This window comes from Vanessa cardui, chromosome 19 (assembly GCF_905220365.1).
Source record: "Vanessa cardui chromosome 19, ilVanCard2.1, whole genome shotgun sequence".
In the NCBI taxonomy this organism is placed as follows: domain Eukaryota; kingdom Metazoa; phylum Arthropoda; class Insecta; order Lepidoptera; family Nymphalidae; genus Vanessa; species Vanessa cardui.
The window spans coordinates 11,402,348-11,416,833 of NC_061141.1; the positions used below are offsets into that span (position 1 = coordinate 11,402,348).

General features: G+C 32.3%; 1 protein-coding gene across 1 annotated transcript; it reads right to left on the reverse strand.

The window, feature by feature from the left end:
- Window positions 1-5,220: 5,220 nt before the first annotated feature.
- On the reverse strand, window positions 5,221-8,780 carry LOC124538076. Its single transcript, XM_047115079.1, has 3 exons — window positions 8,664-8,780; window positions 7,447-7,572; window positions 5,221-5,310 (listed from the first exon to the last, which is right to left on the reverse strand). The coding sequence occupies exons 1-3, from the start codon at window positions 8,763-8,765 to the stop codon at window positions 5,221-5,223; spliced, it is 318 nt and encodes a 105-aa protein (XP_046971035.1). The 5' UTR covers window positions 8,766-8,780.
- Window positions 8,781-14,486: the final 5,706 nt, after the last annotated feature.

A 14,486-nucleotide genomic window follows, 5' to 3' on the forward strand; every position in this document is an offset into this window, starting at 1 on the left:
TGTATTATTAAATTTAAGTTAGGTACACTTCAACTTAGGAAACAGTGTAAGTTTAATTAAAATCGGTCTAGTAGTTTCAGAGATATTGTTATTTTTAGTTCACTAGCTGTTTTTAATTTTGAAATCAGTTATTTTTTACAATTCGTTTATGAGGATAATGTTTTAATTTTTGTAATCCTAAAAAGCTTAATAAAATATATAACATTTTCAGGCGCTTTGATCTCCAAAATATTAAATAATAAAATTATAAAAATATTAATAAATATAAGAAGTTTGAAAGCATTGCAGTTTGATTTTATACCAATTATTCTATCGCAAAAAAACTTACTTATAATTGTTAAATAAAGGTTTGAGGGGTGAGTGATCCAGTGTACTTACTATAGTACGTAACATTCTGTACTAATTCCTTTACTGTTCAGGCTGTTCGTATATTGAACTCGCTTCCTGTTGAAATAGGACGTGCAGAACCACATTTAAAACCTTCTTGAAAGAATACTATCTTGTACTATAATGCTGTATATTTCGCGAAAATTCAATTTAATTTAATATATAATTATATACATTCGAGTCGAGATGGCCCAGTGGTTAGAACGCGTGCATCTTAACCGATGATTGCGGGGTCAAACCCAGGCAAGCACCGCTGATTCATGTGCTTAATTTGTCTTTATGATCCATTTCGTGCTCAGCGGTGAAGGAAAACATCGTGAGGAAACCTGCATGTGACAAATTTCATAGAAATTCTGCCACATGTGTATTCCACCAACCCGCATTGGAACAGCGTGGTGGAATGTGTTCCAAACCTTCTCCTCAAAGGGAGAGGAGGCCTTTAGCACAGCAGTGGGAATTTACAGGCTGTTGTTGTTGTTATATACATTCACATGTATGCATGTTAGTTGCCAAGTACTGTACATTATTCTATTTTAAATGTATTATTATTTCACTGTAATGTATTTAAATATTACGTTTATCTATGCTATGTACACGCCTACGTCTTTGTTTCTCCGTTTCTTTCCTCTACCTTAAGGAAGTCTGGTACAGATCACTGTTTAGCGATAAGGCCTCTTGTGCATATTTTTGAAACGAGACTGAAGTAAGTTATTCTTGGTGTACAATAAAGAGTTTTATCGACGATGAAAGTAATCATAAATATTTTTAGTATAGCCAATATTATCTATGGTCAGTGGTGACCACGTACCATCAGTTGGTCCATTATCGCTTATAGAAATTATTATGTTTATTTGTAATAGACAAATACAAAAAACAGGATTAAACGTGTCAGTATTTATATATAAAATGCTATCAATGTGTTTAAGTTATGTGAAATCGATCCCTTAGCCTCTCGGGTCCCTTTTGAGAATCGCTGTCTCAGGGGTTTTAATAAAATAAAAATTCGACACAGCCCTGTTCAACGCTGCGGCTCGTGTATCTTTGTAAGCTTAAAAAATAATAAGGTGTGTACGGTCACGCGTTGTATCGTTTCAAAGTCGATATTAAATAAAATATTTTTCTGTGCAAAACAATAGTCAATATTAATAAAACTTTTAATGTTTTGAAAGCAAGTCCCACAGACAATGTAGGATTGAAATATACACACATCAATTACAAATGCTCCCAACATGAATGAGAAAATAACCATAAACTTTATCGTACTGAGATGGTCCAGTGGTTAGAACCCGTTTATCTTAACCGATGATTTCGGGTTCAAATCCACGCAATCATCAAGATTAAAAAGTAAAATGTGCTTAATTAGTGTTTATAATTCATCTCGTGCTCGGCGGTGAAGGAAAATATCGCGAGGAAACCTGCATGTGTCTAATTTAATCGAAATTCTGCCACATGTGCATTCCACCAACCCGCATTGGAACAGCTTGGTGGAATATGTTCTAAACCCTCTCCTTAATATTTACTTACTTTACTTTACTTTTTTATCAACAAATCAACGTAAAAAAACTCTAACCTAGCATAAGCTTCACATTTAATTACAGGATATGAATTGAGATATACGTTGACCCAGGTATAAAGATATTATATTACATTTCACATCGTTTGCGAGCACACCTGGTATCACCAATCCATCCAATATTACCACTAACTAGCAACACCGCGAAGGTCAATGATAATGTGTTATTCCGGAATAAAGCGTGCGTGAGCTAGGATAAGTAGTGCAAGAGACATATTATCTTAATTCCCAAGGTCAGCTCATTAATATAGGTTTATTTTTTATATTTCTTTCAGCGCTAATATATATCGGCAGTCGTGACCACTCACCATCAGTTGACCCATTTGCATTTGTAAGCAATATATCGTGACTTGTGTGACCCAACTGTGAGCCACAAGTACACGCACTTCGTTGTAAGGCTTCCGAAAAGAGGCACTAAATACCAAATTTATAAATAGATTGGACAGCTCACGCAATTAAACCACTTTAAATATCTTTAAAAATTAAAATAAAATATATTTAAATAAAGTAAAATTGTTCTATAACTTATTTTTGGAGGGTAAACCGCTTCGTTACGTAACGCGTTACGACGCCATCTGTCTGGTTTCTCTTTCTCTTACGCATATAACAGCGGCCGACAAGCTGCAATATGCGTAAGCTTTAACCCACTTAGCCTTATTCCGGATAGTTTAAGTTATCAATTCTATCGATCGTCCCGAGATACACAAATCTTTTTTCTCGTTTAACTGTCATAACACCAAATTTACTTTTCTCACACCAAGCCGACACTTTAAAGGACTGAATCCCTGAAACTATTTATATCATAATATTATGTACTAACGAAAAATCAACTGTCTATATCATACAGCCTGGTGACAGACGATCAGACGGACGGACAGGCCTAACGACTTTTAAACGCACTAACATCTTTATGGACAAGTTTTTTTTCAGTTAGGCATTATAAATAAATAAATCTTACTTGTTAGTATAGATTTGAATAGAGACATTATATAACATACGTATAAAGACATTTTTATTACTGGAATCTAATTAAATAAACACTACAGTAATAATCATAAAATGTGACGTACACTTATTTCGAATTAAGTAATAATGCTTAAAACCGGCGGAATGCTTTTTAATAGCTGCATTTTGTAACCGAAATGCTGCGGGTCACAGGATCAAAATGGCGGCAAATTATGAAATGGAATGGAATACCTAAATGGAATTAATTTCAAGGATTTTGTAAATAGAACTAGTGTGTATGTGTGAGTAGATGTGTTTCTAGTTTTGTTTTTATAAGAAATATTAATATTCCTTGCATCGTCAATGTGCCACCAACCTTGGAAACTAAGATGTTATGTCCCTTGTGCCTGTAGTTACACTGGCTAACTCACCCTTCAAACCGGAACACAACAATACTGAGTACTGTTATTTGGCGGTAGAATAACTGATGAGTGGGTGGTATCTACCCAGACGGGCTTACACAAAGCCCTACCACCAAGTACTACCATATAAACTTTAAATATATACGCATCGTATAAAAATAAGTTTTGATTAAAAATGAATTGAAAAGAGGGTGGGTGGTGCATTTATTTAGTTTTAGGGTTTTGTGAAAGGCTTTTAGATAGTATACCGATAACCATGTTCTGAATTAATGGATGAGTGAGCCAGTATAGCTACAAGCACATAAACATCTGAATTCCCAAGGTCGGTGGTGATAAATAAGAATTTCTTATGGCTCCGATATCCATGGATACTGGTGATAAGTCACCATCAACTGGCCTATTTGATTGTCAATCTTTAAATGTATTACAATATATGATAAACACTACCAAAAATACTAGCCTAGTAATTTAAAACGGAATTTTTTTTACAAAAAATATTTAATTAATTTATTTACATAACAATTATTTTAAAGTTTCAATAATAAAATCAATTTATTATATTTATTATTACAGCACCACCCATCTCATAAGATATGACCTATGCTTCACCGTTGGTTGCCTAGAAGAGATCGCTATGTAGCGATAACGTCGCCAAAGTTGCCTGTTTCATCAAGGCCAAATCTTTGACATATTTATTATTATTTCACTGTGTGGTGTACAATAAAGAATAAAGTAATTATTTATATAAGTTTCTCATTATATACTATAGCACTAGACTACACTATTGATGACTACCGATCTATACTCTTCGTAATATATTTCCCATCGACATTCCACATTCAAGAATTCTCGTAACACCTTACTTGAGCGTTCCGGGGAATACAATACAAAGACCACCAAAGCGATCGCCGTGAATTCAATAATTCTTCGTAACACGTAACGTGGGAGTCGTACGAGTTACATCAACAAACGACGAATCACTTTTGGTTCACGCTTCGAGCAGAAGACACTAGGCTAATTAGTTTACAGGATAAATTTAATTACTTCTGGTTCTTTAATGAAACGTTTTATTTGCAAACTATCGAAAATATATTTACTGTACTAATAATGACACTTGGAATAATAACAAACTATACACAATCAGCGCTAGCAGCTTGTTACTGATTTCCGCAGTTGAATCGCACTTCCGATTATCCGGGCAAAAACAAAAGATATACTTTTAATAAAGCTTTGAATACATATGTAGTTTTAGGTAAAGAACAGTTGTTTGATCTCTTCCCCTGGATACTTGTTCGTGTGTACTGTTCATAATTCTTGTCTACAATGTTCAAAATAAATGTCCTAGATTTAGTACTAGAAATGAATTAATATTCATAAAACGTACATATTATTCTAAATACAAGTAAACATTGCATTCGTGAAAATTTGTTTTTGTAAAATGATATTGTGTAAAAGTCAGTTTGCTTCAATTTTATCATTATTTTTTCTTTGCTTTTAGTCGATTAGTTATTTAGCGGTAATTATTAAGCGTTGTATGATTTCATTTCAATATACACGCCTTTAATTATAGGTAATATGTACACACGTCAGTATCAACATCGTTCAAAAACAAGCTTCGCTTCACTCATCCACAATAATCAGCAAAGTTCTCGAAGACACAGAATTGAAATAACTATTAAATCTATTAATTTTTGTTTAAAATAATAATCAAATTTTATTCACTTCTTCACAGCAAACCAAAAATTATATTTCAATACAAAATTGTTGTATTATTATTCGCAAATTTAATTGCTTAATTTAGGATTATCTTACCATCAAGAGAATGTTCGATGCTGGTGGCAAGAATAACAAGAATTTTTAATTTAGGCAAATTTTATTTTTTAATAAGCACGATTAACTCTTGAAATGTAGTTCGGGGGCGTATTTGAAAATACACTGAGGTATTTCATTACCTAGATTACAAGAATCTTCATCGGTTTTTATCTGTAAAAAAAAAATAAAAATATTTTAATTGGTACTCTTATAAATATGATATTAAATGAATAAATACGTGAACCGCTAGCACTATTAAAATTTGATATGATTAATTCGTGGTAATAATTAATTTCGTTTGAATTCTCGTTTCATCTGGGGTGAAACAAAACTTCATATAGTGGATGAATTTACCTACATATACAATCAATCAAATCAAAGCAACCGAATTTTCTTCTAACGAGGAATGAAAGTCTTTATCCTGAATGACAACATCTCCACATTGCTGTCTAAAATAATTAACATTACAAGGTACCATTACATACCTACTCTGTAATTTATATCAACTTATATAATAAATATTGTAGCCAATTATAGTTTTTTTTTTTAAGTAAGTCGATAGACAGACTGCTAAAATATGTTACAAGCTTATCATCCCTATATATTTTCCCTTCACTCTTGAGTATTGCAGTTAAGCATAGCACTGGGTATGTACCAAATTAATCTGCTTGGTATTTGTGTAAGCTTGTTTAGGAAGGTACAGCCCAGTAACTATATGAATATCGGATATGAAATCATAGTTTTTAAGGTTGGTGGTACGATGTTAGGTGATTGTATTTAATATTTACCGCCTCAACATCTACATGTGACTATTTATCACCTGGTAATCCATATGCTAATTGGTTTTTGTATTTGAGAAAAAGAATATACTTCTACTTAGGACGTATACCACTAAGACAGCGAAATTTTGTAACAAGTGTATGTAAATAACAGAAGCCTATTCCTGTGATATTGTATCGCTATAATATGATATCCTTAATAATTTTACCAGGATTAAGTTAACCTAGTTTAAGCTTAGAACTAAATATGATAATCAAATAGTGGTCTCTATACACAACTTAATAGGTTACAGGAAGTTTCTAGAAGACGAGGTAAATTTTATAGGATTAGAGGACAATGGTTTACTTCATTCTAAGGTGGTTTGCAGAAATATTTTGTGCCTACAAATACCTTATCCAAACATTTCGTTTTCCAACCGAAACACTACAGATATTTTGTGAACTTAATTTGTGTTCATTTTTTTTTTTTGTTTTTTTTTTGTTTTTTTTGTGTTCATTTTTTTTTATGGCATAGGTGGCAAACGAGCAGGAGGCTCACCTGATGGAAAATGACTACCACCGCCCATGGACATCTGCAACACCAGGGGGCTTGCAGGTGCGTTGCCGGCCTTTAAGAAAGGAGTACGCTCTTTTCTTGAAGGTTCCCATGTCGTATCGGTTGTGTTCATAATTTAAGAAAAATATCATGAGGTAACCTGCATTTATATGCTGAGATTTTACTTTTTTTAAATCGGTAAACTTTATCAGGATTTTTGGATTATTACCAATGTAGGAATTAGAAAACCTAACAGTCTTATAAAGACAACATCAAATGTACTTTAATTTTTCATTGAGTTCAAATTGCAGATCTAGCCTCTATCGGACTATGAAGAAATTCAACATGGAAATCGAAATGAATTAAATAAAATTCAAGTAATTATACAGCAACAATATATCAACTCAAGTTTCCGAAGTTTCTATGATATTTATATATATGAAATACTATACTATAAACTAGTGAAAAAAACCTAATATGAAATTGTTTAACGTCGATTTATGTTTTGGATTATATTCCAGATATATTCATGTCTCGATATATGCCCTTGAATGTGTGTTATTTGACTACTTGGGATATTGGGTTTCTTAGTCTAGTGATTAGACTAAAACGATTCGTATTAATCTGAACTTCAATTGTTTCTTTTTAATCGACATGAAACATGAGCATATCATATGCTATCACTGAAATTCTCACCAGTTCCTTAGCCATCATTACAAAGATCTATGCACTCGCTTCTTAAGGGAAAAGATTTATAAATATATCTAGATATATATTAAAAATTGTTTACGTATCTTTTTTGAAGTAATAACTTCTTACGGAAGGGTAAACGTCTTCGTTACGTAACGCGTTACGGAGCCAGATTTCAGATCATTGTTTTGGTCGTGAAAGAGCGACCAACAGGCAGGCAGACAGACAGACAATATTAGTATAAAATGACAAAACTAAAAGAAATTGTATTGTATACTATGGCTAGTATTAGATAAAAATTACCTCTTTGTCACAATTATCGGCGACGGTCTTCATGTGATCAAATTTCTTCTTATTTTGAAATACCAGCGGACCGACGATGACCATGAAGCCAGATTTTGAGAATAATTGATCCTTCACGACGCCTATCTGTTTGTTAGTGAAAGAATTGTCAAAATAATTGATAAGAGTTTAATTATTTAAATTTTCGAAACGATAGTTAAATAATTTTAGAATAAAGCTTGTAGCTCAAATTTAAAAATCGAATTATCTTTATTTAAGACGCAAGTTACTTAAAGACTTAAGCGACGAATACACTAGGAAATAAGTTGTTCTAAAAGATGACGCGCAACACTCAATCTACGTGACGCTGCAACCTTGCACAGCACCCCGCAACATGTCCTGCAACATTTTACGTGACGAGGAATATGTTGCTTTCTACTTCTCTGAGCGAGAGCACGTGTCCTATGTAATTGTCACGCCATTTATCAGGTATATTCGTGTAATGAACTTGGCTTATATTACACCGTGCGTGGCGGTAGAGAACCCATTAGTAAATCGACATACCTATCTTGGGTGATATTTCCATAAACGCTGACCGGTGTGGTTTACAGTCATACATTTGTCTCGAGGATGTCCAAGTAATTGTTTAAGGCATGTCATACATCATGTTACACTATTTGTTCCCTAGTGTATCAATCGCTTTGATGTAATACATACTGCATAATATGTAGTAATTATCCTATTAATTAATACTAGTAGGTATCCAAAATTCAAGTTTAATCAAAAGATTTTTTAAGTATTACGAAATCTATGAATCATTTTGATTTCATTTTATTGTAAACTGAAAGTCACTCATATTAGCGCTAAAATTATGAAACCTCTTATAAATGAAACTTTTAATATCGGATAGTATCCATTAGTTCAGTTAATTTTTGAATTTGTTTTAAAGGAAATTCTTAATTCGTAACCATTTAGGAAAATGCCATCAAGAATCCTTTCGATCGAATCTATGACTGGAGCTCATCAAAATGATCCCATAACTGTTCCTATCGTCCCATAACCACTGGGACAGAATATGCTATTAATATATAAGATTTCATAACATTATTTGAGTAGGTTTCTTATTTATCAATTCTTCTTTTCTTATTGATATTTTTTTCTTTTGTGATATGTTCTGGTTTGAAGGGTGGAAGATTGGGTGGAAGCGACATATTTGTGTAATAATTGGCTTAGCTTACTTTTTCTAATAAGCAGGTGACGATACAAGCGGCCTTATGCGGGAAAGGTGGATCCTTGCGAAGATGCATCAGATCAGATTCCGTAGCATTGGTCTTCTCCATACAGGAACGAGCAGTGGCTTTTAAAGTTTTATGTACCATCGCTGCTACCGGATTGTCTTATAAAATAAAAAGTTGACATTCATTATAACAACAAAAATAAATTTGAAGCTACTAAAAATTATTCGTATGCGTATATTTTTATTGAAATTTCAATTTCTTTGTAAATTTAAGGAATATTGTAATATCATTTAAGGACTTTTCTTACAATTACCATATATTTTGCCATATTATGAAGAAGAAAAAATATGATATATTATATACTGAGTCGAGTTAAGATTACTCAGAAATTTTAAGGAAAAAGCTGAGCTAGATCTTTTGAGTTTTCATATACTTAATTTATATTTATAATTCATATTGTATTCAGCATTTTAGGAAGACCTTCATCAGGTAACCTTCTTGAGTGGAATAAAAATAGCAACACACATGTAATAACTTCCTGCATTCTATCACGAATACAGGGTCAGCATGTAGCCAACAATGCTCAGATATTCTACAGACAAAAATCAATACTTAGTATTTTCGTGTTCTAATTGAAAGGGTAAGTGAGCCAGATTGTTGGCGCATTAGCGATGTAAGGATTAGTTAATATTTATTACAGCGCAAATATGTATTTTTTATGTTTACAGTACGGACGTCGCGGACGCGTAAATATCCCAAATTTTGATAAGTATTCACCACCGTGGCCCGTAGAGAATAACGCTGTAAAAAGTATTAATTATTCTTAGATTATTAGATGGCTAATGAACTATCAATCTTGGGAAATAATCTATATTGTCCCTTGTGCCTGTAGTTACACCGGCTCGATTACTCTTCAAACCGAAACACAAGAATACTGAGGACAACTATTTGGCAATAAAATATTTAATGTGAGGTTGGTACCAGCCCAGGTGGGCTTACACTAAGCCCTACCACTAGCAATGACCACTTAGCGTACGTAAAATATTTATATGGTTTTATTAAATAAAATTTATATAAAACTATTTTTCAATGTCTTCACTATGATTGTCTTAAAGAAGTGTTAAGGTTTAAATCTTACCTTTTTCAAGCTGGGCGGTTACAGAGTACACCAAGAGTAAACACATAAAATATTTGAGCATTTCAAACGTTGTATGTTATAAAATAGTACGAAATTAATGATGGAATAATAACAAGACAGCATCCCGTCCACAGATGATAAAATCTCCACGGAAATATCATTTCACGTTTGGATGGACGTACAGAAAATCGTAATTATATCATAATTGTATTAAGGCAAGGCCGTGAAAATAATATGTATTAAATTAATGAATTTTATTGTGTCCATAAAACCACGTTACATTAGTCTATATGAATATTATAATGAGGTAACATTTGTTTATTTGTTAGATTCATTTTCACAAATGATCGTATTTTAAAAATAAATTCTGGTATAAAGGTAAATTATTCTTGAGCACTAAAGTACAAGTACACTGCATTCGTGTAAAGCTGGGGCATGTCGTTAGTGCAATTCTTACGCTTCTAAAATCAAATCATAATCTTCCACGTTTTGATACCAGCACGCCGTTACCATAATTATAATCGTTTTCTTACCAAAATTGAATCATCGTAAATTAGGTAAAGTATAATACCTACTCATTAAGCTAAAATATATCATATTTTTTTATAATATTGGAAGACTGAAAAATGCACTAAAAAGTAAAAAAAATAATTGCATATTTAACATTCTTTTAGAGTCCTAGGTAAAATGTACATAATGAAAAATATTGGACTACTTAAAAGTCGTTTTGTCTTAAATATATGTAAATAATATTTCTTTGTTCCTCAAATAGACAAATGCCACCTTCGTCTACCAGTGACCACGAACGCTGTAAAGTGCTCGAAACGTCAGGATGCCAAAAATAATTAATATACGCGATTCAAATCCGGTATAACTAGTTTTATTTAAATACTTAAAAGTCTATTTACGATTATATAACGTAGTTATAGTTATTGTTATATTTGGATCCGGTGTCAGGAATGGGCTCGCGCCTCAACAATCAAAAGAAAGAAGTGATTCGAGCCCCTTGATTTATTATTCTCATATTGTTCTTAGATATATATTTTGGGTTTTCTTGGCTGACACCGACTCCAAATATAGCAATAATTATAACTACATTATATAATCGTTTAAAAGTTTTTTACTATTTTTTTATTAATAAATATTAATCTGTCATACACTTACATCTCCGATGTGTACTATTTAACTAAGTCTGCTAATAGTAAGTACGACTATAACTCAAATTTCCACTTCTGATCTTGTCATTCAGTATGCTAGAAATCCCACATAGCATTATTAAATATTTGCTTATAATATAATTATGAAAATAATAATATAGCAGTATTTTATTTTTTTATCCTTATATTATATGTATTATGTACCAAGTATAATGAATAGTGATAGTCCTAACTTTAACGAAATTGTGGCCACAATAACAATTTCAACATGTTTCAAAACATTATTATGTAATGTATATTTGATGATGTTCTTTTCATTAAATCTTTTGAATATTATATCCTTTTTTTTGTATGTTTGATTACACAAAAATTGGCTATTATTCATTTTAATGTATTATATTTATTGTAATACTAGCTGTGCTCGCGACCTTGTACGCCTTTGAAAATAACAAAAAAAAATATTGTTGTAGCCTAAGTTACCCCCTATTATATAAGTTATCTGCCAGTGAAAGTCCTATCAAAATCGGTCCAGCCGTTCCAGAGATTAGCCGGAACAGACAGACAGACAGACAAAAATTGTAAAAATGTTATTTTGGTATGTGTATCGTGATTAATACATAATTATGCATTGAGTTAAAAGAGCTATTTTAATATTGAAAACAGACACTCCAATTTTATTATACATATGTGTAGATTTAATTTAGATATTAAGTTAAGGACTGTCCCATAACTTTAGTAGAATTTGAATAAACTCAGTCACAGCAGGAACCCGACTATCAGATATCAGAAAGTATGAAATATTGGGTGTAATAATTTTATATTTAAAACAAAAACGCATAAAACAATATCCTTGTATATCGGTTTGAAAAAAAAAAGAAATGCATATTATGCTCATACAAGAAGGCCCCGTAGAATCAATTTTTTTTTTAGTTTTTTTTTTATTCATTTATTTATGGTATAGGTTGGCGGACGAGCATATGGTCCACCTGATGGTAAGTGGTCACCATCACCCATAGACAATGACGCTGTAAGAAATATTAACTATTCTTTACATCGTCAATGTGCCACCAACCTTGGGAACTAAGATGTTATGTCACTTGTGCCTGTAGTTACACTGGCTCACTCACCCTTCAAAACGGAACACAACAATACTGAGTACTGTTATTTGGCGGAAGAATAATTGATGAGTGGGTGGTACCTACCCAGACGGGCTAGCACAAAGCCCTACCACCAAACAAAACTCCAAATAAAATGGATAAAAATAGATTTCTAAAAGATATTGAAATTTCAGCTACAAAAAAATTAATTAAAACAGAATTGTTCTTCAGACTTCTTTCTAAAACGATAGCTTATGAAGCTTATAGCTTATGAAATGATAAAAAATTTAGTAACATATAATGTGACTACAATAGATTCAGCCAAAAAATTATAGGATTGTTAGCGTAAATAAAATCGTTCGCGATCTCGAATTTTTTCTAGAACTGATTGTAAAAAAACAATTCCATCATGCAATATATATAACCGTATAACTTTATCGATTCACAGATTCCTAGGCATGCCATGCAGCCTGCAGCCTGCAAGCTTTTAGGTGGCATATTTTTTCTTGCCTTGATCAATAAAGGTTCTAATATCATTTGCACAAAATATTCATAAATTATCTAACCAATGCACTATACCAAAAAATCGCACCAATTCTTGTTTCAAATCTGACTACATTCGTATAATTGGGGTGAAGTTGTCTATAAATCATCAAACAAGCCTTACCGATGAAGCGAAGCGAAAGTGTTCCGTTACACGTATCCTGTATTACGCTACGTGCACACCTGTTATACCAAGCCAGACAACTGCATCCTACATATCACGTGAGACAATATCGCATACGTGTGACCGTAGCTTCAAAAACCGCACTGAATCATTCCATTTCGCTTGGCCGCTTAAACGTGTGATCCCTGTGAATAAACCCTACATAATGGAACTACCTAAGGGATTTTACACGTTATATATTTCCCTAGTGGTATACTGACATATTTTATTTTACTCGACCCATCAAAAAAGACTAATAGTTTCTACAAAGTATAAAAAAGGCTAGTACGACACAACTTAGATGTAGCATCGACAAATTCAATAAAACCGATTTCTGCCGATTTACACAACCAATAGAAAAAGCTTTCTATCGCGCCATTCGACGCTATTCGTCGCTATAGACTCTCGGGTCAGCCAGACAAGTGCCTGTAAATCGACGTGTCAAATTGACGAATATCGTCATATGTTTGTATAAAGATCATATTCACATAAGAAATAAATATTGATAAAGAAATAAATTTGGAATAGCATACTTAATTTTGATGTGATCGGTTTAACAAATTTTGCCGATGTTACATCTAAGTTGTGTCGTACTATATCAATGAACGTAATTGGGTGACAGTGCGAAAAACTTCGAGACAAATTGGACTGGAGAAAAATAACAGTAATATATTTTATTTTCCAGTTTATCATTTGATACTTCCTAAGACATATCCTAGAAGCGATTGTTTTATCTTAAAGGTGTGTTATCATCTACAAGAATAAAATTTCAGAAACGCTTTAGAGAATAGCTAGAGAGTGCTTGTAAAAACGTATCTCGTAAAAGATTTAATAGTTCTCATGGTAGCAGAGATATCAGTGTTATGTTTATTCTTAATATTATGAATCAGAAAAGATACTCTTTAAATCTTTTTTTCTTTTGTCAGAATGGGTACAATCTCACCGTTTTAATATCCAAACGGTGGCGGTAAAACCTGCTGAGTTTCTTTCGCCGGTTCTTCTCAGGTCAGGGTATTTTCTTTTCCGAACCGGTGTTACTGTTTCAATTGACCATAAATAAGAAAGTGTAATACTTCTATATTGAATAAAGTTATTTGAATTTGAGTTTGAAATATTATATACTTCGTAATACTGCATTCCAATTTTAAAGGTCACATACCACGATGTGACGCGTCAGATATAATTTAATCTCAGACAAAATATCTTCACAAGAAGATTTACCCACCCATACAAAAGATTTTATTCGCTCCAAATATAATTACTAATTATTTGAATGGATACTATTTCTCATTAAATGAATGTCTAGGAAATCTTGGACTACTTAAAATTAGATATTTTCTCGTTTTCTTTGAATAAAATACTATAAATAGAAAGCCTACTTAGAGTAATCAGTTCGGATCGTATTTTATTTTTAGTAGGACAACCAACAGTAGATACAATATCACATCAAAACAAAAAAGTTCATTTTGAAATTATCTTGGCCAATGTCTTAATATTAAATTACACAATTTTAGAATTAGAAAAAAAGATGTACAATAGAATTAGAAATGAGGTCAAATAAAATTCCTTAAAACAAAACTGAGGGCGGTTATGTCAACATGTGTCCAAATCTTTTACTTGATAAAAGATGAAATATAATGATGATATCTCGATATGATGGAATGTTTACATCCTTTATATAAAACTAATAGTTGCTTGCGGCTTCGCTCGTGTTTTAGGATGTTG

Excerpts from the sequence above, each read along its gene's own strand:
- LOC124538076 (XM_047115079.1), bottom strand. The coding sequence starts at position 8,765 with ATGGAGAAGACCAATGCTACGGAATCTGATCTGATGCATCTTCGCAAG. Across the intron at positions 7,573-8,663 it reads TCACCTGCTTATTAGAAAAA|ATAGGCGTCGTGAAGGATCA; the intron begins GTAAGCTAAGCC and ends ACTAACAAACAG. Across the intron at positions 5,311-7,446 it reads CCGATAATTGTGACAAAGAG|ATAAAAACCGATGAAGATTC; the intron begins GTAATTTTTATC and ends TTTTTTTTACAG.